Raw genomic sequence first — 22,634 nt, 5'->3', positions numbered from 1 at the left:
TTTTACGAAGCAGAGTGGATTGGCTTCTTCTGAGAAAGTCGGGCACGTCCAAAATGCCAGAGCACTAAAGATATTCAGGGAATCAGGTCACAGTTCAAGTCAATAATATTTACCACGCATCTTCCATGTGCAAAGTGCTGTTTGAGTTCCCATGAGGTATGTAATGATGGATCAGAGCGTTGCTTGCTCCCCAGGAGTTTATAGCATATAGAGTAATGGGCTTTGGAGTCAGACAGACTGGGATCTAATCCCCACTTGGTCATTTTGTAGCCATGTGACCTTATGTTCTCCTAGCTTACGCTTCCTTTTCTGTAAGAGCAGGGATAATATCTCTCCCCTCTTGTTGTGGGAGTATAATCGTCTGATACATAGTAGGTGCTCTAAACATTAGATTCTTCTCCAGGAAGAGGTGGGAGGTTGATAGTACCTCAGTAATGACAGGCAGGACATAAGGGCTCCAGAGAGGGGCAAGTAAGAGAGGGAATGAAAGGGTTTAAGAGAAGGGTCAGTCACAGGGCTGGGAGTGGAGCATCTTGAATACAGAAGAGCTTTTCCAAAAGCACAGTGGGTGTTAAACATTATGGGAGTACTTCTGAAAGCACCAGAAAATATTTTCTTTCTTTTGATGGAAGTAAAATTTAGGAATCTATAGGCAATATTTTGTATTCTGGTTCAGCTGGCTTTGGGGTACCATGAAGCTACCTGTCTGCTTTTTGCACCCTTGGCTGTTGAATTCTAGGAAAAGAAACGAAAAGAAAGAAAGAACCAGGTTGGTGACACAATAAAATTCCAGGATAACTGGGCATCTTTCTGTTTCTTTTTTGATAGAGTATCTCCCCACCTCCACCTCTGCCTCCCCCCTCCTTTTCAGCGGATGACCTTTTTTCCACCTTCAAAAAGGAAAGAGAACCTGTCAGATGTGTCAACTTTCAGCCACCAAAGAGGAACTAACCTGTACTGACAACCATCCCTCTTTACCATTGAAGTGGAGGACGTATCCCTCCTCTGGTTTAAAGACTCTCTCCCCACGTGTGCTTGGGTTTAAGACTATCCCTCGCTACGTGCCGTTGTAACTCTTCCACTTCCTTTATTTCTCAGAGATGAGATTCTGTGGAGTCCGACCTCGGCCTCTATTGTAAATGGCTCCTTCCATCAGCACAAAATGTGTTCAAGTTTCTTTTGTCGTTGAAAACACTTATTTTTTAATATTTTTAAAAGCTGAGTTTTCTTTATCTTTTTTTTTTTTAAACATTTATTTATTTTTGAGACAGAGAGAGACAGAGCATGGACGGGGGAGGGTCAGAGAGAGAGAGGGAGACACAGAATCGGAAGCAGGCTCCAGGCTCTGAGCTGTCAGCCCAGAGCCCGACGCGGGGCTCGAACTCATGGACCGTGAGATAGTGACCTGAGCCGAAGTCGGCCGCTCAACCGACTGAGCCACCCAGGCGCCCCGTTTTCTTTATCTTTTTAAAAAATATTCATTTATTTATTTTTGAGAAAGAGAAAGAGAGAGTGAGAGCGAGAGAGGCAGAAGGAGGGGCGGAGAGAGAGGGAGACAGAATTCCAAGCAAGCTCCACGCTGTCAGCACAGACAGTGTGGGGCCCGAACTCACAAACCATGAGATCATGACCCAAGCCGAAATCAAGAGTCAGAGGCCCAATCGACTGAGCCACCCAGGCCCCCCGAAAACACTTATTAAATAGTTCCCACCACATGTCCATTTCCCATTTCTTTTTTTCTTTTTTTTTTAAACATTTATTTATTTTTGAGATAGAGACGCAGAGTGTGAGCAGGGGAGGGGGAAGAAATAGAGTGGGGGAAACACAGAATCCGAAGCAGGCTCCAGGTTCTGAGTTGTCAGCACAGAGCCCCACACGGGGCTCAAACCCACAGACTGCGAGATCATGACCTGAGCCGAAGTCGGACGCCTAACCGACTGAGCCACCCAGGTGCCCCATCAACTTCCCATTTCTACTAGCCTATGCCAACTGCTAATTCACAGTCAAACTTACTGAAAGGGTTTACTTCCCTTTCTACCCCAAGTTCTTGCTTTCTATTCCATCTCCAAGCCACTCTTCTCAGGCTTCTGCTTCTATCACTCCACTTACACATTTTGTCCGTGGTCGCCTACAACCTCCTTAATTGCTCAGACTGGATGGTACTTCTCAGTCCTTAACTTACTTGATCTTTCAGCAGTCCTGGCACCATGGACCCTTCTTGAGGCATTTTCTTCTCTTAGTTTCTATGATAATTACACTCTCCTGGCTTCCCTCTTACCTCTGGTTGCTTCTTCTCGTTCTCCTTTGCAAGCCCATCTTTCTCTACCCCTCCTTTTCATATGGTTGTTTCCAGCGTTCTGTCCTGGCCCTCTCCTGACTTAACTGCACTTTCCCTGAGCAACCTTATAGATGTCCATGCTTTAGCTGCCACGTAAATGACTCACAACAATAGCTCCAGCCCAGATCTAAGTGTTGGATCCTAATACCCAACTGCATATCTATTAAGCTGCTCAAACTCAACATATACTAAATGTAACCTCTCATCCTGCTTCTGTCTCCATTCCCACCCCCAAACTATCTTTACTTCCTGTGTCCTCTATCTCAGTGAGTGGTAGCACCATGCACTCAGTTAATTAAGCCAGAAAACCAAGAGTCATTTCCAATTTCACCTCCCTCTTCCAGTCAGCCCTTGAGTTCTGCAGATTCTTTTCAAAGCGTTACTGGAATCCATGCACTTCTCTCCATTCCCGTTGCCGATACCCTAGTCATGTCACTGTCATCTTTCATGAGGACTACCAAAACACCCCCCCACACTGGTTTCTGTATCTCCGTTCTTGCCCCTCCAATCTTGTCTTCATTCTGCAGCCAGACTCATTTTAATGCACATTGATAATATCGGTGCTCTGTTGAAGCCTTTAAGTGGCTTCCCAATGCCTTTTGTCAACGTCTTGACAAGATGGACGAGGCCGTGCGTGACCTGGTCCCATCGACTGCTCAGCATTGCCGTGCACCCCCTAAATCCAGTGGACCCTTAGTAAAACAGACTTTGTCTCACTATTCCCATGGGCCACAGGCTCTCTTATCTTGGAGCCTGTCCTCTGTCTGTTTAGCCTCTCCTGCCCTCCTCCCTGTCATGGGGCTCCCTCCTAAGCAGCCTTCAGATCTCAGTTCCTGGGTTGCTCTAGACTCTCTAGAAGCCTCTCTTTGAAACTCTCTGTGTGGGGGCCCCAGCTCTGTGGTCCACAGTACTGTGCCCTGTGCTTCCCCGGAAATGAGTTCATCACCCTGCCTTGTATCAGTCTGCCTTTGTCTCAGAGCCAGTCACTAGCTGGAAAGTTCTGTGAGAGCTGGGACCTTGTTGGTTTTGTTTGCTGTTGCACTCCCAGCACTCAGCATGGTACCCGGCACAGAATGGGGCCAAAAAATACTTGTTCAATGAGGTTATGAAGAAATGAGGGGAGCATTGGGACTTATTCTTTCAGTTGAGCAGATTTAGTTACAACTAACTCCAAGATATTCCCCTGGTGATTAGACTGGTTGTGGCAGGAAGAGAGCAACTGCCTTTGGAGACACTTTCCCCAAATGGCTCCCTAAATACCACGAGGAGAGTCTCAAATGCCATAACAAGTGAGACTGAGTTGATCCTAAGAAGAACAGGGAATTAGCTTTTGAAAACCAGTCTTTTTTAAAAAAATTTTTTCTAATGTTTATTTTTGAGAGAAAGAGAGACACACACACACAGAGACAGAGAGAGACAGAATATGAGTGGGGGAGGGGCAGAGAGCAAGGGAGACACAGCATCTGAAGCAGGCTCTGAGCTGTCAGCACAGAGCCTGATGCAGGGCTTGAACTCACAAACCATGAGATCATGACCTGAGCTTAAGCTGGATGCTCAACCGACTGAGCCACCCGGGCGCCCCTGAAAGCCAGTTTTAAATAAATGAATGTGTCTACCACCCAGCACGCCGTCTCCCCACGCCTTCTCATTCCCTTCGTCCCCCAGGCCAGCTTCTCCCTACTGTCCGCGCTGCCTTGTGGGAAATTCCCCAGAGCTCCTTAGCCTCTGCCTGTCAGGACAATTTAAGCTCCTCTCCCTACAAGTTATGTTACTGTCCATTTTCCAACACTAAAGTTAGGGCAGTTTCCGCCTGATGTTTTCTTGTGGTGTTGCCTTTTGTTTAGCGTGTTGCTGGAACACCATTTCCAATAAAGCCTTGCTGTGAAGGGGAACACATCTTCTGTCTTCCTCTCTCACTGTTACTCACAAAAACCCTAGCTTTACTCTTCCGCCTCCTCACAGGCAGAGGGTGGGCACAATGTTGTTTGACAGTCTTCTGCTCGAAGTCAACTTTCTGAAACATGTGTGAAGTGTGGTCTTCCACCTGCCGCACGGCGTCGTCTTCATCACCTGAGGGGCTCAGATCGGGCATTCCCTTCCTAGGGACGGGCCAAGACACCTGACTCTGACTCCTGCTTCGTCTCATCCGCCTTTGGCCATAATGCCAGGAGCAGGGACTAAGCCTCGGGAAGGCGCTCTCTGCCAGCTCGAAGAGGGTGCAAACAGGGAGCAGATGAGCCTCAGCAGGACACCTGCTAAGGCCAGGCTCCCAGTCGGCGGGCTCTCGCTCGAGGGGAGCACTGACCCTGCCGACCGCCGATGTAGTAGCCTTACCACAGCGGTGAGACCCGCAATGAGTGAAATCAACTCTTTGCCCTTCAAAACAAAAGAGCAGGCAGAGCGTAAGGAGGATGGCGCCATCTCAGAGACCATAAGCATCCTGCTGTGGGAGCCTAGGAGCTTAATCAAAGCACCTACAGGTCTTGGGATCTGACTGGCTTTTCCAGATTTCATCCCTTGGTTGGAGATGCAAAAAGGGCTGCAGGGCCTGAGATGTTTAAAGCATGAATGGAAAATTTCTAGCCTTCTCTTCCGCTACCACCCCCCATGCATTGCCCCAGCCCAGTCTGAACACCACGAGGTATTTTAAAATAATTTCTACTTTGATGAATTGCTGGGGAGTCCACAATTGCTCATAATCAAAGGGAGAAAAATGCAGATGAGATCCGGCCGAGAACTATCACCACCAAACGTTCATTTCACTGCACAGTGCCAAAAAGAATTAAAACAACATTAAACTCACAGCAATCATGTTTAAGCCCTCGTTTCCAAGTGCCAAATTGCACCACTCTGGATCATACAGATGTTCGTTAATTATGCTAATTTTTATTAAACTATTAAAATGGAGAGAGTACTGGCTCAGCCAGGCAGACCCCGGCTCTGAATGAACTCTGCTCTTGTCTAGAGGTGCTAATTTACTGCATTTTTATGAAGTTGCTGATCCTTGGATTTTAGTTTTGAGATGGGAGAGAGAACTGAATTCTTGGGATCAACGTTTTCAATGAAGTTTGACTTCTTGTGCCCAGATGTTTTGAAAAACCAGAAAAAGTGCTGAGATGCTCCCGGGAGACCTAAAATCCTCAACGCGGAAGTGTTTCTACCTCCAAGGTGGGGATATGTGGCCATGATGTTAAGGAATCAGAACTGTACAGGCTCCTCAGTCCTTAACTCTATATACATCATGTATGGTAGAGCTAAGAGGTTAATTACACAAAATTGTTAACTGAAGATGCTTTAGATAAGAATATAAAAAGCTGTTGTTTTTTTTTAAAAAGGAAACAAACCCTTAACATAGGCACTTGCTTGTCATCACAAAGTCTTTTTAGAAGCTTTTCACTCAAAAATAGTACGACGTGTGGTTTGTTCTCATCGTTATTATCTTGAGGCTTGATTAAATATCCGTTTCCCTCAACACCAACCCTGTCCCACCTCCTTGAACTCCCCAAATGAAGGGATCTTAAAAGTAAGGGTTGGTTATTTGGACTCCCTTATCTGGCTGGACAAGCTATTGGCCTAGATGAGCAGAACATTGAGTGAACTTGAAATAGACACAGCGCTCACCATCAGCAACAATCAGAAGTGTTTATGGGGGATTGCACACTGCCATAAAAGGATTTATGCTGCTAATCTCCATCAACAAGGAAAAAAAACCCAACCCTACCAAACCTGCCATAAAAAGAACAGCAAATTCTATAAACAAAAAGCAGTATGGCCACCAACCACGGGCACGTTGCACAGCTTGACTCTGCCTCCAGTGGTTTCCTATTGCTGTTTATGGTTTCAAGACTATCATGGACCTCCTCAGCGCTCCTCCTGTCACAGGGCCCTGAGTCCCTGTGTGGTGCTGCAAATACCCTGTCAGTAGGTGTCAGGGGATATCAGGGGGAAAACCAGCAGGCGCCTATCATAAGCCTTAAAAGAGATTAAATACCCCTACTCCATGATTGCTACATTTTAATTTCTCTCCTCCCTGCTGGTTCCTATTTGTATAAACTCTTCCATGGCTCCCCTGGAGTAGCACAGACATGACCTGGAATGACCATCCTGTCTTGGGATAAGAATTCAATTTCTAGGCTCAGTGAATCCTAGGCTGTTCCAACAAAAGGAAAGCACCACCCTCTAGGGCACAGATTCTTAAAATGGAGTCTGCGAACCCCTGGCCTGTCCACGGATGGACACGAAGGGATCTTTGAGTTCCTTGAAATTGGTGTAAAATTGTGTGTGCACGTGTACATGTGTCTTGTCCCTGGGGTGAGGTCCAGAACCTCTGTCAGATGCTCTAAGGGTTTGTGAACCCTCTACAGTTTATGAACCAGTGCTCTTGGGGGAAAATACAATGATCTCTCTGGCCTGGATCCACACTTTGGCCCAGTGTGGCCCTCTCCATCCACCCTCTCCCCAGCCTCCGCGTTTAAAAACACAGCGAAAGGAAATCAGGAATCCTTGTTCCTGCCATGCTGGCTTTCTAGGCTTCAGCCTTCCAGCTGCAGAAGAGTCTGTTCCTTCTTCTAAGGCTGACCAGGCTTGCTCATTCCTTCTAAGGCACCGTCTTTCTCTCTCTTTTTTTCTTTTATTATTGACATTTACTTGATGTACAATGTTATATTACTTTCAGGTGTACCACTAAGGCCCCATCCCTTTAACTGTGACTTAAAAGTTGTGCTGTCTTCTCATGGCTCTTGTTCAAAGCCCCATGATGGCTTTGGGAACAAGCTGCTTGATGCTGTCTACCCTGAGAATGCTCCTAACAGAGATGTTCTCTGCTCACCCTGAGTTGGGCTTCGATAAGCCTCCATGGAACAAGATTCCCGGAAAATGTCTCACATTTTGTTCTTTTAACCATCAAAGTTCACTGTATCAGCGCTTGTAAGTAAGAGGATTCCTCTTCAAGAGAACAATCAGTCAGCTCCTGACATGAGAGATCGATAGGTACCTGATATATGTATGGGAAGGGCCAATGAATCACAGAATTATTGGTTTATGATTGCTTATTTCTTTTATCAGTGGTTCTGCATCTGACATCATCATAAGTAAAGATGGGAAATTCGAATTCCTAAGCAGAGTAGATCGTAATATCCCATGGTCAGCCAAAAACATCGTATTTTTACTCTTGGGTTGGCCCTCAATTTCTCTACTCCTTAAATCCAGCTTTGGAAATTTAATGCTTTCTGAGGATGTCATAAATTATTAAATAAATTGAGGGCTCTAACTCAGCGCCCTTCTAACTGCTGAGGAGAGCAAGGCGGGGGACAGGGATCGTTCACCAAAGACAAGCAGGTGCCTGCTTTGCAGCATAAGAGACATTTTGCAGAAGGAAAAAGGAAGTGGTCAGTCAGATGGACGGTGGATTCGTGATGTTGGAAGCTGTCAGAGGACTGACTGGAGCACTCAGCGCTCCGCTGAAACCTTGGGTAGCTTGGCTGCCTCCCTGGGCTGTTTCAAACCATGGTTTAAGTTCTTGGCAATCACTTTCTCTTTTTTCCATTATTCAGGGTTTTGGTCTATAAATCAGAATAAGAATGAATTGTTAAATTTGTCTCATTTGAACCAGTTTTATTTATTATTACATTTCAGGGAACTTGCTAACCTGAAGGTTAACTGGGGAGGAGGGAGAGGTATGTGACAGTGTGAGAAAGGGGGCCCGGAAAGGCTGGGTGGTCAGCAACAGCAGGTGGGGGGGGGGGCGCATGGTGACAACTGTACAGCTAAGAGTTGGTGTTCTGGGGAGGACTGTGTCAGCTAGATGGAGGGTCCGAGAGCCCTGGAAAGCAAAGGGGGAAATTCAGCCTCAAGTCTGGAGCTCATGTCCTAAAACTGGGTGTGAGTGGATAATGATCACGTCGAGGCCAGGCTGGTATGCAGGACCCGCGCACAGACTGGACATTGTTGATGACAGCGTGTGCAAAACACAGACTGTGCATGGCAGAAAAATCGTAAGCCGTGAAGGAAAGAGGGAAGGCGGGAAGAGAAATGAGAGGAAGACACACACGACTTGAACTTTGCCTAAAAGAGAGAGGAAGGATAAAGGGAAGGTAAACACTCTGCAGATGGGAGCAAACAAGGCGCCAAGTGCAGAATTCAGGAACAATAGAGACGGCAGCATTTCGGCGCTGATAGAATTGTGATACCATGTGAGACCGGCGTATTAATATGTATTCCATAAACTGTGCGGCTCGCAGCTCTGCACCGCTCTGTTTTGCTCTGACCGCAGTACCAGCCTCAGGCACCACAACACAATTTGGAAACAATGTGACGGAAATGTTTAATCTGCTCGGCCCATCTGTGCTGCGTATTTCTCCAGATCTCCCTGAGAGAGGCGCCTTGAATCTCCACATTGCCTTTAATATTCTCCTAAATCACCTCCCCACTGCACTTCAAGGGCCATTGCTACAATATCACAGGTTCATCTAAAGTGCAATGGGGAGGGGGGGGCAGGGGGAGAGGCGCAGGCCAGGATATTTTTTATTTTAAAATAATTTCCAGAGATCGTCTTTTCTGCTTCCTTAAAAAAAAAAAAAAAAGAAAAAGAAAAAGAAGAAGAAACGTTATTCTACGATTGCCGTAAGGTTATTGAGGTTGTTTGGTACAAAACAGGGTAGGATAGAGTGGAATCATTCTCCAAAGAATTATTTTTATTAATCTCGATTCCCTCAATTGGACTTGGAAGGGGGGCGAGCAGATGCTTGTTTTCTCTTATCTCTTTTTCTCGCACCTTGCGAGGGTGATGTGCTCATTTGGGGCTGGTGCCTTCTCTGCTTTATGCTTAACTCTGCCCTGCTCCACACAAAGCCATCTTGTTCAGGATAGGTATGCTCTCGGTCCCTGGTCGACTAAATGCCCTCACCAGAAAGGGACGCTGTCTGTGTTATTAATTTCAGCTTAAAACCTTAGGTTTTCTCTCTTAAGGTACAGATGTTGAGCATCAGATTTCTGCCTTTTCCCCACTTGATTCTGCCAGATTCAGTGACTTGGGGCGAGGGTGTAGGAAGCTGGGGTAGGTTTCGGAGAAAGAGGGGATGATAAGTCACCATGTTCCAGACCTTAGACAAATGAAAGAGAGTTGCACATCACCAAGAAAATTAGGATTCCTTTTGCTTTGTGAATTAAAGAAATGAATAATTTAATCCTCAAGATTGTTCCGGCGAGGGAAAGGCAACGTCCCAGTTGCGGAGCCCTACAGCCTGTCGGTGTGTTACATCATCTGCACACATAGGCGTTTCCATGACAACCGCTTATAGCTTCATTTCCTGGATCCCTCTAGGGGGTGTCACAGCCAGATCCACCTGCTTTTCACCCTACCCTCGGTGGGGTCATGGTAAGGTCGCCAGAATAAATGAACGCGGGTTCTAATGATCTGTTTACTGCTGTTTATGCTCTGTGTGTGTCAGGGGCACGCACATTTAGAGAGCTCATTATGGTTGCAATTAGAATGCACCATCGCTAGATATTTAACTCCTTTTTCTTTTAAATTAGCATTTTAATAACATTCTTTGAGCAGAGAAACAAAATGACCATTTTTCACGGACAAACTTCTAGCTGTAGGTGCAACTTTAATGGCAAAGTTGTGAAGGGGAAAGAAGGGAGGGGAAAAAAAAAGGCCATTTTTACTACTTTCACCCTCCTCCTTACCAAAAGGATATTTTTATTTGCTTTCTAACACACTCAATTTCCTAAATTTGTTTTGAATCCAATTATTTTGGGTGGTTGAAAGTACCGCACTCTTGTTGGACGGAAATTAGCAGCGATTGAAATTAACTTTCTATGTGACCTGTGAAAGGGGCTAAAATAATTACAAGTGTGTATAAGAAACACTCTCTCCAAAAGACCTTTGCTGTAGGATCAGGCTGTGATCCGAGGATACCATTATTGGAATATCTTTACACAGCAATTGCAAGGGCTATTTTCTTTAAAAAGGTGATTGCAACGATTATTTCTGTTTTAAAATTCTTAGTATTGTCTTATAGAGGATAAATGATGACAAAAACTTGTCATTAGACGGAGGATAAATAAGCAGCAGAAAGAATGAAAATAACAGCACGGCATCATTTGCCCTTTAAAAATGGTGAGGTCTTGAAGCACCAAAAAGCAAGAGAGAGAGAGAACAGGAAAGATACAACGCAGAGACCTTGCCCGGCTCAGAATGTTCCATAAGGCACTGCGTTTTAGGAATCGGCCAGCACCTTTGCTAGGTGTTTACGGATGCTCTGTTTGTGGAAAGTACAGTGAAAAATAACAATTTGAATGTTTCGATTATCTTTCCCAGTCCGTTCCATTTTCGTTATTTATTTCCTATAAATCGGGACCTTGCTGAACATAATTCTACAGACAAGGAGGTGGATGGGACAGCCAATGTGAACGAGGAGATAGATGGTGGGTGCGTGTAAGATAGATGCTATGCGTTTATGAAAAGGAGCAGTATGTCTGCATGTGAACATTCACAAAGTAGAGCAAGCAAGCGTGTAAACTATAATGGGTATTTATAGGTGGGAAAAAAGGTGCAAGGAAGATTGTATGGGAACAAGCATACCGAGTCTGAAAAGGGGGTTGCTTTTTTCCTACCCTCTTGGAATCCACGTCCAAGTTCTGCTAAGATGTCCCATGCTTGCTGCGGCTCCAGTGAAAACTCAAGCCTTTCCATGACAACAGACGGGGGGCTCTCACAGCCAGAAGACTCAGGAGGTCAATAGTTGAAACGCAAGAGTTAGAAAGCGAGATCTTTATCGACATCAAAACAATCCCACTAAAAAACCCCAGAACGATAGGAGGAAAATATTTAAAGACACAGCAGGAAAAAAAAAAAAAAAGAGCCTTTATAAAAATGCAGGTTTAAAAACGTTTATGCTGTTGTATCAGCCTAGTTGCACCTTAGAATCTGCCATTTCATAAATAAAATACGGATGGCATAGACTATAATTTGGTGATAGCTACCCCAGGACATATCTAGATGCACTTCTGTTATTTTAATTAAATACTGCATTATGGTTTGTGACAACTACATAGCTACAGCGTAAATGAATTCGGAATTAAAGTGTTACTTAGGCATCCAGTAATTTTTGTTTCATTCCTCAGTTTTACAAAGCAAATAGCTATAAAATCAAGATGTTTGTTCATTTACAGATGGAGCAGGATGGTTGTTGCTGGGGGTTTTTTTTCCCCCCTCCTTAATCCTCATGCACAGAAAGAAGACAGAGCTCAGAGTCTGGCTCCCAACACTCATAGCTTATGAGCCACATCACAAAGAAAAACACATCCTCTTGACTATAATGTGAAATGCTGAATATTAATTGCTGGTATTATGCTTATCTTTCTAGCCGGGTTCTGTCTTTTAACAATTATTCTGATGGGCTGCAGTCTTGCACTGCCAGGAGATTTTTCTCCTTTGTTTAACAGTTAAAAACCTATTTGATTTGATTTTATTAAAAAAGAATCTTAAAGTTCACCATGTTCCTTGGAAGTTTTAGTATCTGGAACTCTTCCCAAATACAGAATATTAGTGGGAATAGTGGGAACAGAGAAACTGCCAAAGATTTTTGCTAAAAAAAAATGTATATTTCTGTATCTAAATGAAAAAAAAATTTTCATTCTGGCAATATTAATGTTTCCTTAATGAAACTGGAGAGGGCATTACAATTTGATATAATCAATTGGTTAGTTTAAATGTCACTTCACTAGCAAAATCATGAGAAAGGTTCAGAGTATTCTCATCTAACAGGCACAGAATTTTCACTCAAAATTAATATGGTAGAGTAAAAGGATTTTTGCTCAAATCTGAGGATGTAATTGTATCTTTAATGTGTCATATGTCAAGAAGAAAGTTTTTAAATAGCAAGTTTTCTGAAACCATTGTCTATTATTTCTCGTTTGAGGATCAATATAATCTTTTTATTAGCCCTTAAATACCATACGTCTGGCAGTGTCTGCTAATTCCAGCTTTTCTCTGTTCTCACCAATTGCCCCAAGCCCCCTCCCCCGCTAACTAATCCTATAAACTGCTTGGAAGTTACTGCCCTGTATGTTTGCAATGAGGTTATAATTGGCTTTTAATATTTTGCTAGTTGGGTGGGAGAGCTGGATCCATACACTACCAAGAAATGCTGGCAGGCAGAGGTTTGGGGAGGCTGAGCTCCTTTTGAGAAAATAATTACACAGAAACAAAGCTTTTGTGACTCCTTTTAAATAGAGCATCTCACCGAAATGTCATCCAGCCTCTTTGGCAGATTAGTGAGGAGTTTATTACTAAATCTCTGTCTAATAAACGTGCAGTTGACTCTGGAGGAGCCGCTTGTTATAATACTGGCAGTGGGAAATGGAGAGAATGTCACAGTTAAAGACACAAATTTTCCCCATAATATATTCGAATGGAAACCTCTGAATCCAATACTACATGGGCATATCTAATAAATTCACAATATTTCAGTCTCAACAGCCTTCACCGGTTAGTTTTAAAGATTTATGTGGTAAAAAATTACTCAGTGATGAATATGGTTTATTCTGTGCAGTATTGGAGGTATAAGGAATTAAACTACCGTCTTTAACAGTGAATTTATTATTACCTCTGTCAAAAGACGAAGCCTTTAACAGCATTTGTTATAAATTCACTGCAAAATAAATGGCTGGAATTTTTTTGCACTGGAGCTGGTAAAGCATCGGGCGATTCTGAGCATTAACCTAACCCTGCCATGGCTTATACGGTTCTAGGTAAACATTTCTGTCTGGGCCTCATAGTTAATTATCTGATTTGGGACTTTCCACCTGACTGAAAGGTGTGTGTGTGTGTGTGTGTGTGTGTGTAGAAAGTGAAGGCTCCTGTCCAGGACAACAGTTTTAGAGTAAGGAAAGCAAAGTGGAAAATGCCAATCTTACTCTCTTTAAAAAAACGGGTTTTACAATAAATGGCCAGAGTTTGGAGGATAGGGTTGATATGCAATTGGGGCTCTTGTTAGCAGGTTTATATGCATGCATATGCGCACACACACACACACATACACACACACACACAGAGGCATCCTCTCCCTTTTGTCCTCTCTTGGAATGGGTGTCCCCTCATTTATAAAAATTACCTGGAAGGAATGAGGCTGCCAGGGTTTGTTCTAGACGATTGGTTCCTGTCTGGGGGAAAGGAATGGCCTCTACTGAATCTGACCGGTGTATGACCGTTGCCTTCCAGCTGACCCCAAATCCCATTCCCATCCTCCTGACTCTATAGACTCCCATTGGGGTTATTAATGAGAGAAAACACCACCATCATCATCATCTTCGTCATCACAGCACAGTGTGGACCTGCTTGTTAACATGAAATGGGGTGGTGGGGACAGGTTCTGCTTCTCTTTCGTATCATCATAAATAAGAAAAGATATTTTCCGATGGTATCCCCCTCACTCGCCCCCTTTGGTTGGGTCAGAGGTGAATAATTGCTCTTTGACAGGCATTGATCAGTTTCATCACACTATTTGGGCAGCCTGTGCCCCAGGCCTATATTCTCCCCACTTACTACCCCTGCATTACCTCCCAAATAACCCGCCCATCCCCCCACTCAGCCAGGCTGAGGGTAATGGTGCCTGAGGAAGTCCTAAATGGACACTAGATGTCACCAAACACCTCCTTTCCCTCAGAGCCCTGAAATTTAAAAAAAAAAAAAAAAAAAAAAAAAGACACCCAACCCTTCATTTAAAGCAATTGAAGGAATTAACTTCTCTGTTTTTATGAGGCTTGTTGTCACATTCAACTAAGCACACTTAGAAGAGCAAGTACGGCTGCATTCAGATAATTTTTACAACATACAAATCTCTTCTGGAGGAGAGGGGGTCAAGGGAGGGGAAAAGGTCTACTCTCTTTAAGTAGTCCTTTGAGGGAGTGGGTGGAGAACACGGGGCTTTAAAAACCCTATTATAACAGACATAACACAGTCCAGGTGTGCCAGGAACAGACCCGCTGCATCCAGATTACAAGCAGCTGGGTTTGGAGCTAGGATCCAGCCTAATTTTAAGTAGCTTCAATCCCTCACTAGATGCTAAATGTCACTCAGGGCGACAAAGTCGGTCTATCCTCATCCTCATAAGGCCCAAAGCCTTTTGACAGCATCACGAGTGTGATGGTAAACTTCACTTTGCCTGTAAGGCTCTCTGTTTCCATGTTAACAGCACTGGCAGAGAACACAACAAAAGTGTGGTGTGTTTGGTCCATGAGAACATCTTCCCACCCCAGCTAAGCCACCATATAAATATAAACCTTCCGTGGTACCCAGCTGGTTGCTCCAAGGCCGATCGCCATGGGGTTAAGTAGTTGGGCAAATCTTTGAGGGGTCTAAGGCCAAGAACTGAGGCACAGCACATAAGCCCCAGAGATGTAGCCTACTGACTCAGTTTACCTTAAATAGAGGATCTCATTTAGGGACCTTGTCTCCTTTCTAGTCAATTGAGAAAGAGATTCTTTTTCTCTCTTTAATTTGCCCTTATCTGCTGGAGCATAGGAGGCTTAATTTTTTTTTTTTTTTTTTTTTTTTTTTTTTTTTTTTTTTAGATTTTATTTTTAAGTAATCTCCACACCCAACGTGGGGCTCAAACTCACAACCCTGAGATCAAGAGTCCTTCGCTCCACTGACTGAGCCAGCCAGGAGTCCCCAGGTGGGTTAATCTTTAAATGGGCGTTTACTGAAGTTCTCCCGCACAGCAGAACAAGCACCTTTAGTCCTTAAGAAAAAGGTTTCCCTAGTGAGAGACCTAGGAGCCAGTAAGAGAGTCACTTCTCTGAAAGTTGGGACTTGTGACTCATCTTATCCAAGTAGGGACTTTGTACCTCCCTTTCTTCCACTTAAAATAAATGCCCCTGGCAGTGCTGGTCCACAGAAGGGTCTTAGGGTCTGCAGATAAAAGGAACTAAGCCAGGGCACAGCGTTACTGCACGGAGGGTGATTCAGCACCTGCCCTGTCATGCCTGGTGCCCAGGCTGAATGGATTTTTGGAGTACACCTGTTGTTGAACCCCTGCCAAGTACTGATGGCCACTAACCCCCAAATCACTTTTCCCCGCTGTTGATGTTTGGAATGTCAGACAGGACTGAGCAGCAGCCGGCGTGTATTTCAAACACAGCAGATGGATTTTTATATTAGCTCCTATTTCATGTTCAGGCAGAGCGACCGCCACACTAAAACCGCAGCCTCAATGCTGCCGAGTTTGCTTCTGTGAGATTAATTCTGTGAAATTAATTGGGACAAGATTGAAAAGGAAATTAAAATGCAGCTGAGTGAACAGGCCTTTCAAACACCTTTTTCCTGCTCTATTCAAACTTGAATTCTGCGGTGGTCGCAGGCATCGTGGGAAGTAATTTACGAGAGGCAGGCTCTCCGGAGCCATCGGTTACGTATGAGGAGACCTGCACAAGCGCCACAATCTGGAGCCACTGAAGAGCGCTAAACACCCCGCTGTGGCCTGAGCTGCGTCCCTGCAGCGGGTGGAAACGGAGCTCAGTTCTTGGACCAGAAAAAGCTGTTCGGAATATATCCGGGCCCAGAGAACATCCGCTGGACGCACAGATCGGCTTCGTTATTAAAATCTCCCTTCAATGTATTTTAAGACCCAAATTGGAACTCGGTGGATTAAGTGGGCACGAAACTGCATGGGGCCTAGGAATGGATGGCTGTGTTAGGGGAGGTCAGCAGGGCTGCTGCTGCCTGCGCCCCGTTAGCTACTGTTTCAGAGCTTGGATATGTGGCTCTGGCCTCTCATCCAACGAGAAGTCTGAACAGTCCATCAATTTTGTCAGTGACACAATCTCTCAGACCAGGAAAGGCTACGTGGGTTTCCGTGTAGGCCTCTGCACCAGATGGCTTTCTACTTCCAAGTAAGAAGCCTTTGTGCTTTTGGGTGTCTCTATGAAGAGTTCTCGGTGGGACAGGCTACCTGGTTTTCCTCCCTCACTTCACCAATAATTTACTGCACACCTAGTATGTACCCCATATTGACCCCAGCAGTTTACTTTATTGTTAGCGGAAAAGAGATGAATGTAATAACAGTTGCCTTTTCCTAGATGCCAGGTACTTCTTGACACACACTCTCTAGGGCAAGCATCAGAACCCCTATGAACGGAAGTTATTCCCATTTTTACAGATGAGAAAGCTGAAGATAAGCAGGATTGAGTGACTTTGCTCAGGATCACGTAAGTAACTCATCTGTTACTGACCAGCTTCCTTAAGAATAGGACAGGTGATGGGTATTTGGTATCTTTCTTACCCAGCCAGTCATCGTCTCCGGAAATTTTATTTTAAAAAGGACAAAGAGCTCTCTTTCTGGGATCATTCTTGCCTAAAGACCCTAACAGTCTCTCCTGGCCCTAGTGTTCTAGGATTCAAGGTTGGGTCATGTTTGGGCAACTGCTAACAATAGCAGATGCCCAGGAATAAAGCCCCCACCCCACCCCACTTCCTCATCCAGGGTCCACTGCCTGTTCTTAGCCTGCTCCCACCAAGAAATACCAAGAAAAAGTATTTCTTTTCTTTTTTTAATATATCTTTTTTTTTTAAGTTTATTTATTTATTTTGAGAGAGAGAGAGAGAGAGAGAGAGAGCAAGCAGGGGAGGTGCAGAGAGGGAGGGAGAGAGAGGATCCCAAGCCGGTTCTGCGCTGCCGGCTCAGAGCCCCACGCGGGGCTCAAACTCAGGAACTGTGAGAGCATGACCTGAGCCGAGACCAGGAGTTGGATGCTTAACTGACTGAGCCACCCAGGTGCCCCAACATATTTGTTTTATCATGCAAAGAGAGAGGGGAAAGCCAGAGGCATTTACGAGGGCCCAAAACAAAAGAGCTTATAATTGAAATTTTTAAATTCCGTTTAATCTGAATACATAATTAAAGCTAAATGCATTTTTGTGTGGGATTTCTTTAGCAGTTTTGCGGGATCTGTCTCATCATGTTTACAACAGGAATGCTTGAGGTGGAAGGAAACTTAGAGGTCACCCAACACAACTGCCTCATTTTACAGGTGAGGAAACTGGTCGAGGCAAGCTGAGCTGCCCCAGTTGTGTCTTGTCTTATGTTTCTTGGGGGAAATAGACTTCTCCAGGTTCCTAAACCAGCAGGCCTTTCTTCCCTTAACAAAGGTTTTTCGGTCAGAGAGAAAAGTAACACGTAGATTTCTGGATACCATTTTTCTGGACTACCTCGACTTGAGTCAGTTCTTTTCCTCCAGGTGTGAGAGGCAGGTTGCAGAGGATAACTGATTCCAACAAATCAAGCCGGTTGGGGTTAAAGTGGAATGAATTTAGGATTCATATGAGAAAAGAAAATTGCGGAGGTTAAGAGTTATTGAAGGTCTGAATAGACAAACAGCTAATGGTAGAGGGATCTCCTTTCCTATCTGTCTGAATTGTTTCATTTGTGCTTCTTAGAGGCAAGGGAATGGATCGGGTGGCCTTTTAAGGTTCCTTCCTGTCCAAGGACTGTTATTGAGTTAGGTGATATAATAAAGGTAAATCCAATCCGAAATGTTCCCCAAGCCAACGTTAAGTGGAATGAAGCTTTATGAGGGAAACTCCAGTTGAGTTTCTAGCTTCTCATTTCCTCCTCTGACATGCAGGGATTAACAACATGGAGAAGGGAGGCAGCTGGTGTGGCTTTTGCGGGGAGAAATGCGCTACAACAATGGTAAGGGATGAAAATAGACTTACAACCCTCCAAAAGATGGAGAAAGAATCCAGACAGAACCAGAACAGCAACGTATTCTCCCTGAATCAAACTTTGATATATTAGCTTTCCGTGAGGGAGGAGGGGGAGGGGGATTGGTTAAAAAAAAAGGTAGGGGAGGCTCTCCATGTTCTTTGGTATCTCTTAAAAATACAACAGCCGTGGTAACTGCAGACAGCTCTGTACTGCAGGGAAAGTCACCCCACAGCCCCTTCTAAATGGAGGAGAGGGACCCCCAGTGAGAAGCCATTAACAAAGGCAAAAAAGACATGCAAAACAAACAAAATAATCATGACCGAGAGAGAAGGCCAGCAGACAGTCTGGCTCTGTTCTCCCCCCTCCTCCTGCTGCAGGCACCTCAGACAATGTAAACAGTTAATTTGTTCACCTGCAGGCTCTGGGCAAACAGAGGCCTGGTCACACCTGAGTGGATAACTCGATTACCCCTGTAATGCCAGCGTGGTAATGTACACAAATTCTATTACAAGGCAAACCTTGCTTTCGGGCATTTGAAATACCAATCAGGCCAATGTCCACTCCCGTCTTTGCTTCCAATTTATTCTTGGTGTATTGGAGCTGCACCAGAATGGCACCAGGATAGCACTGAATTAGGGCTCTGGAAGAAATCACTAGAAGATTGTGATCTCAGTCAGCAGGGCTTGCAGGCTCCCTACTCTTCTGCAAAAGGTTGGGGTCTGAATTTGGTCCTCGTTCTAAGGGGACCGGTTGGAAACACTCAAAGGTACGTTAAGTCAGCCCAGTCTGTTTCCTAAGGCCCTTATGGTATATTTCAAATTGAGACAAACCCTTGGCCATTGATAGAATAAAGATAAGTGGCAAACGATGAGTTAAAAATACAATGGGTTTTCAATTTGCCTTTACGGAATCCACACACTAATTAAAGAGCAAGGTGTGTCTATTCCAAAAATGTGTTTGATTGACCTCATAAAGAACTTTTTAGGAAGTTATTTCAGGGACAGAACCTATTTCCTTAGCTCACGTATATAGAATATGTATAATCTTTCTTTATAAAGATGATGCTACTGATCCCTCAAACAGTAGCCTGTGAGTTCTGAATCTTCTTCACATTAGTGATGGATCTGCGATAATCTATCCTTTTACTTTTTCCTAATTCTTTTATGATCAACAACACTATCTGTGAGAGGGTTAGTTGGGGCTAGGGGTTAGTTAACTTTATGACTGAGGAAGAGAATAAAGTTAGCTGGCCCTTGTGGGGTTGGATTCACTATCTTGACCTTATCAACACTTGCTCACACCAGTTGAGCCAACTAGCTCTGAACTCATCATTAGTATACCGCAGTCTTCTTTATCTGTAAATGACATAAAAATGTGGTTTACGGAGCCAGAATGTTTTCAAGAGTATTAATACAGTAATAAATTATGTACATAATGATGACCTTTTAAGCACCATAAGACCCTAAAAAGAATACATTTGATTGGCATAGTTTTAGTGTTATGTCTACTTTATTGCATTTTTAAATTTGAAAATTAGTTCCTGAACCTGAATTTTCAATTAAGCTTTTCCCTAACAATTATAAATCAGTGGGAATTTATGAGTGAGGGAGACATATAATACACACGAGAGAAATGTATGACATGGAATGATTCTGTAGTTATGGTGACTACATCATCAAGAATGAAAAAATCGACTTTTGATCCAAGCCCCACACTCTATGTCCTTACCTTGCTCAGAATGTAGATGAGGTCACCCCGTTGGAAGGATAGTTCATCTGGCTGGTCACCATGGCAATCCCATAGGCCCTGGTAATAATTGGTATAGTCCACTGATCAAAGAGAGGAGAAATCAAAGTTAAAAGGACTCTGTCTTTTTCCATAGAGTCCACATTTTTGCTGCAAATGGAAACCAGAGTTCTGATATTGCCCCTAGGAAACCTAAGATTCAGAGGGGTTGGGATGAGATACAGCCAAACACTCAGCATGAGCAAAGGACTGTGGGAAAAGGAGATCATTAAGTAACATTAAATATTTACAGATCACCCTTAGTCAGATGCTATTCAACAATATGACAAATACATTCATTTATTAATAAAAGAAAATCAGGCAGGTAAGTTTTTGCTTGGTTTGTAAATAAGCAGTGCAGAGATTTCCTGCCAGATATTTTTTTGATCCAGGGCCTCTAAACTATCCAGTGCTTCTCTTCAATGTGCATTTCAAGGAATGGGATAAATCTCCGACTTTTGCCCGTTTACTGAGAGGCTGAGTCAGCCCACATGCATCTGTATCACAGTCTCCCATGTGGGTCTCTTCTGTTACACGGGAAACTTCATCCTGGGCACTTCCCACCCAGGTACTATATGAGGTAATCCCCAATAAATACGGTTACGAAGAGCCCAGGCTTTAAGTGGAACCAAGGGGGTGTCTCATCCATTACAACTAAATTCTGGGTGGGCTGGCCCTTTTCCAGCATCTCATTTGTAGACCCTGAACATGTCTGCCAAGATTTATCTGCAAACCCCCAGGGGGACAGAAACCAAAGTGATCTGCATTAAAAATGAAAGCAACTGAAGACGACACACCAAGCTTTTGAAGCAGCTGGGGAGATTTACTGGGCTTCTCAGCAAGACTAGATGGCAGTGATGCCACAGGACAGCCATTGATTCTTAGCAATGAAGAATCTGTATTGATCTTCTTCTACCCGGAAAGGTTAAACACTAGAGCACAAAGTGGGAGAGGATCTGGGGATTTGAATGGCAGGAGAGCTAATGCCCACCAGACCAGGGATGATGTGGCCGCGCTACCGTTCCTTAGGATGCTATGCGTGAGTGCTGTCAGCAAGACACCCACCAAAAATGAGATTCTTATTGATGGCAGTCGGGAGTCCTGGCTTCTGATGAAAGCCCAAGTGACTTTTGGGCACCCTATTAGCACCAGTTTCTACCTTTCCCTTCATTTGTTTTGACCCTCCCGGGAGGAAGGATAGTGCTGGTCCCTGAGGATGAGGACAGGTGGAGGAAAGCAGGTGGGCGGTGCGGGTGGGCGGAGGCCCTGGCTATGTTTGCTTCTTAAAACGCTCATTCCTCGCTTACCAGCAGTTCAAACAACAAAGGCACAGGAGAACCAAATCCCTGTATGTCTAAGAACTTTAGTAGGAACCTTAAAGTGCGCAAAACTCGAGGAGGGACAGAGCTGTGTAATTAAGGCTCGGATATTGCAAACAGAAGTAAAAATGTTAACCATATAGAAATCAGGCATGTTTCCCTTTACAAAGATGATTGTTTATATATGCAGTAGACGACAGAGGGCACAGCTACACTGGAAACCACAGAGTTAAGAACGTGTTTGGAAGAAAAATACACTGCGAGAAAAATGCTAACTATTGGAAAGACAAGGCATGTGTTTTGGGGGATACCAGGGCATGGAATAATAGAGAAATATCAGTTCCTGAAGAATGAAAATAGTTTTCTCAGAGGATATATTAATGTATTTTTTAGTCATAATGGAGTTGATTAATCACCTGAAGATTTGGACAGAATTATAAATGAAAAGTATATTGACATCAATATTCTTCATGCATTTATATATTACAGAGAAAATGATTTTATAAGAAAAGGTTTTTATTTTTATTAAAAAATTTTTTTAATCTTTATTTTTGAGAGAGAGAGAGAGACAGAGTGCAAGCGGGGGAGGAACAGAGAGGGAGACACAGAATCTGAAGCAGGTTCCAGGCTCTGAGCTGTCAGCACAGAGCCCAATGCGGGGCTTGAACTCACAGACTGCGAGATCATGACGTGAGCTGAAGTCAGACGATTAAACCGACTGAGCCACCCAGGCACTGTCCCCGACCCCAATTTTTTTTAAACTTTATTCATTTTTGAGAGACAGAGAGAGCCAGAGTGCGAGTGAGGGAGGGGCAGAGAGAAGGAGACACAGAATCGGAAGCAGGCTCCAGGCTCTGAGCTATCAGCACAGAGCCCTACTTGGGGCTAGAACCCACAAACCGTGAGTTCATGACCTGAGCCAAAGTTGGATGCTTAACCGACTGAGCCACCCAGCTGCCCCTATAAAAATAGATTTTTAAAACGCAACTTGACATTTCTGAATGGTAAGAAGGCTAACAAAGTTGTCTTGGCTTTTTCTGGCCTAGCAGATGGTCACTGTGGGGTACTGTTCCCCATGTGCCTGGATATGGGATAACTCTTAACATTATGAGTACTTTTTGGGTATATATGTAAACATCGATATTGGACACATAAGACACCAGGGAAGAATACCTGGAAAAAGATCTATTCTAAAAGCACGTGGAAAGCAAGAAGCTAGGAGGAAAACAAAAGCCTTCCAAGAACAAATATAGAAAATGCCCCTGTTTCTTCAGAAGCTAAAGGCTAAAAGAAGATAGAGCTCAGGGATCCAGCAGATAGTTTACCCAGCCCAAGAATCAGAATCGGCAGAACTAGCACCATAAAAGCAGAGCTTTGAAAAATAAGCAGAATGAAGAGCTAGATATGGGGAGTTGCTCCCCAAACAGAGGTATTCTGGTACTGGGAAATCAGTGAGGAGGAACGCCTTAGCTGGATGAG

At 44.1% G+C, this 22,634-nt stretch overlaps 1 protein-coding gene across 3 annotated transcripts in view; it reads right to left on the bottom strand.

The window, feature by feature from the left end:
- SKAP1 (src kinase associated phosphoprotein 1) overlaps positions 1 to 22,634 on the bottom strand; it is a 278,423-nt gene that overhangs the window by 3,399 nt on the left and 252,390 nt on the right. For 2 of the 3 annotated variants that reach the window (XM_060646296.3, XM_060646294.3), the window contains exon 11: positions 19,780 to 19,880. In XM_060646296.3, coding sequence (XP_060502279.1) covers positions 19,780 to 19,880 — 101 coding nt within the window. Of the gene's footprint in view, positions 1 to 454; positions 7,900 to 19,779; positions 19,881 to 22,634 lie in introns of those variants that run through there. The other variant, XM_060646295.3, reaches the window with a different exon arrangement.

This window comes from Panthera onca, chromosome E1 (genome assembly GCF_046562875.1).
Source record: "Panthera onca isolate mPanOnc1 chromosome E1, mPanOnc1 haplotype 2, whole genome shotgun sequence".
NCBI lineage: Eukaryota > Metazoa > Chordata > Mammalia > Carnivora > Felidae > Panthera > Panthera onca.
This window is presented reverse-complemented; position numbering and strand designations above follow the sequence as displayed.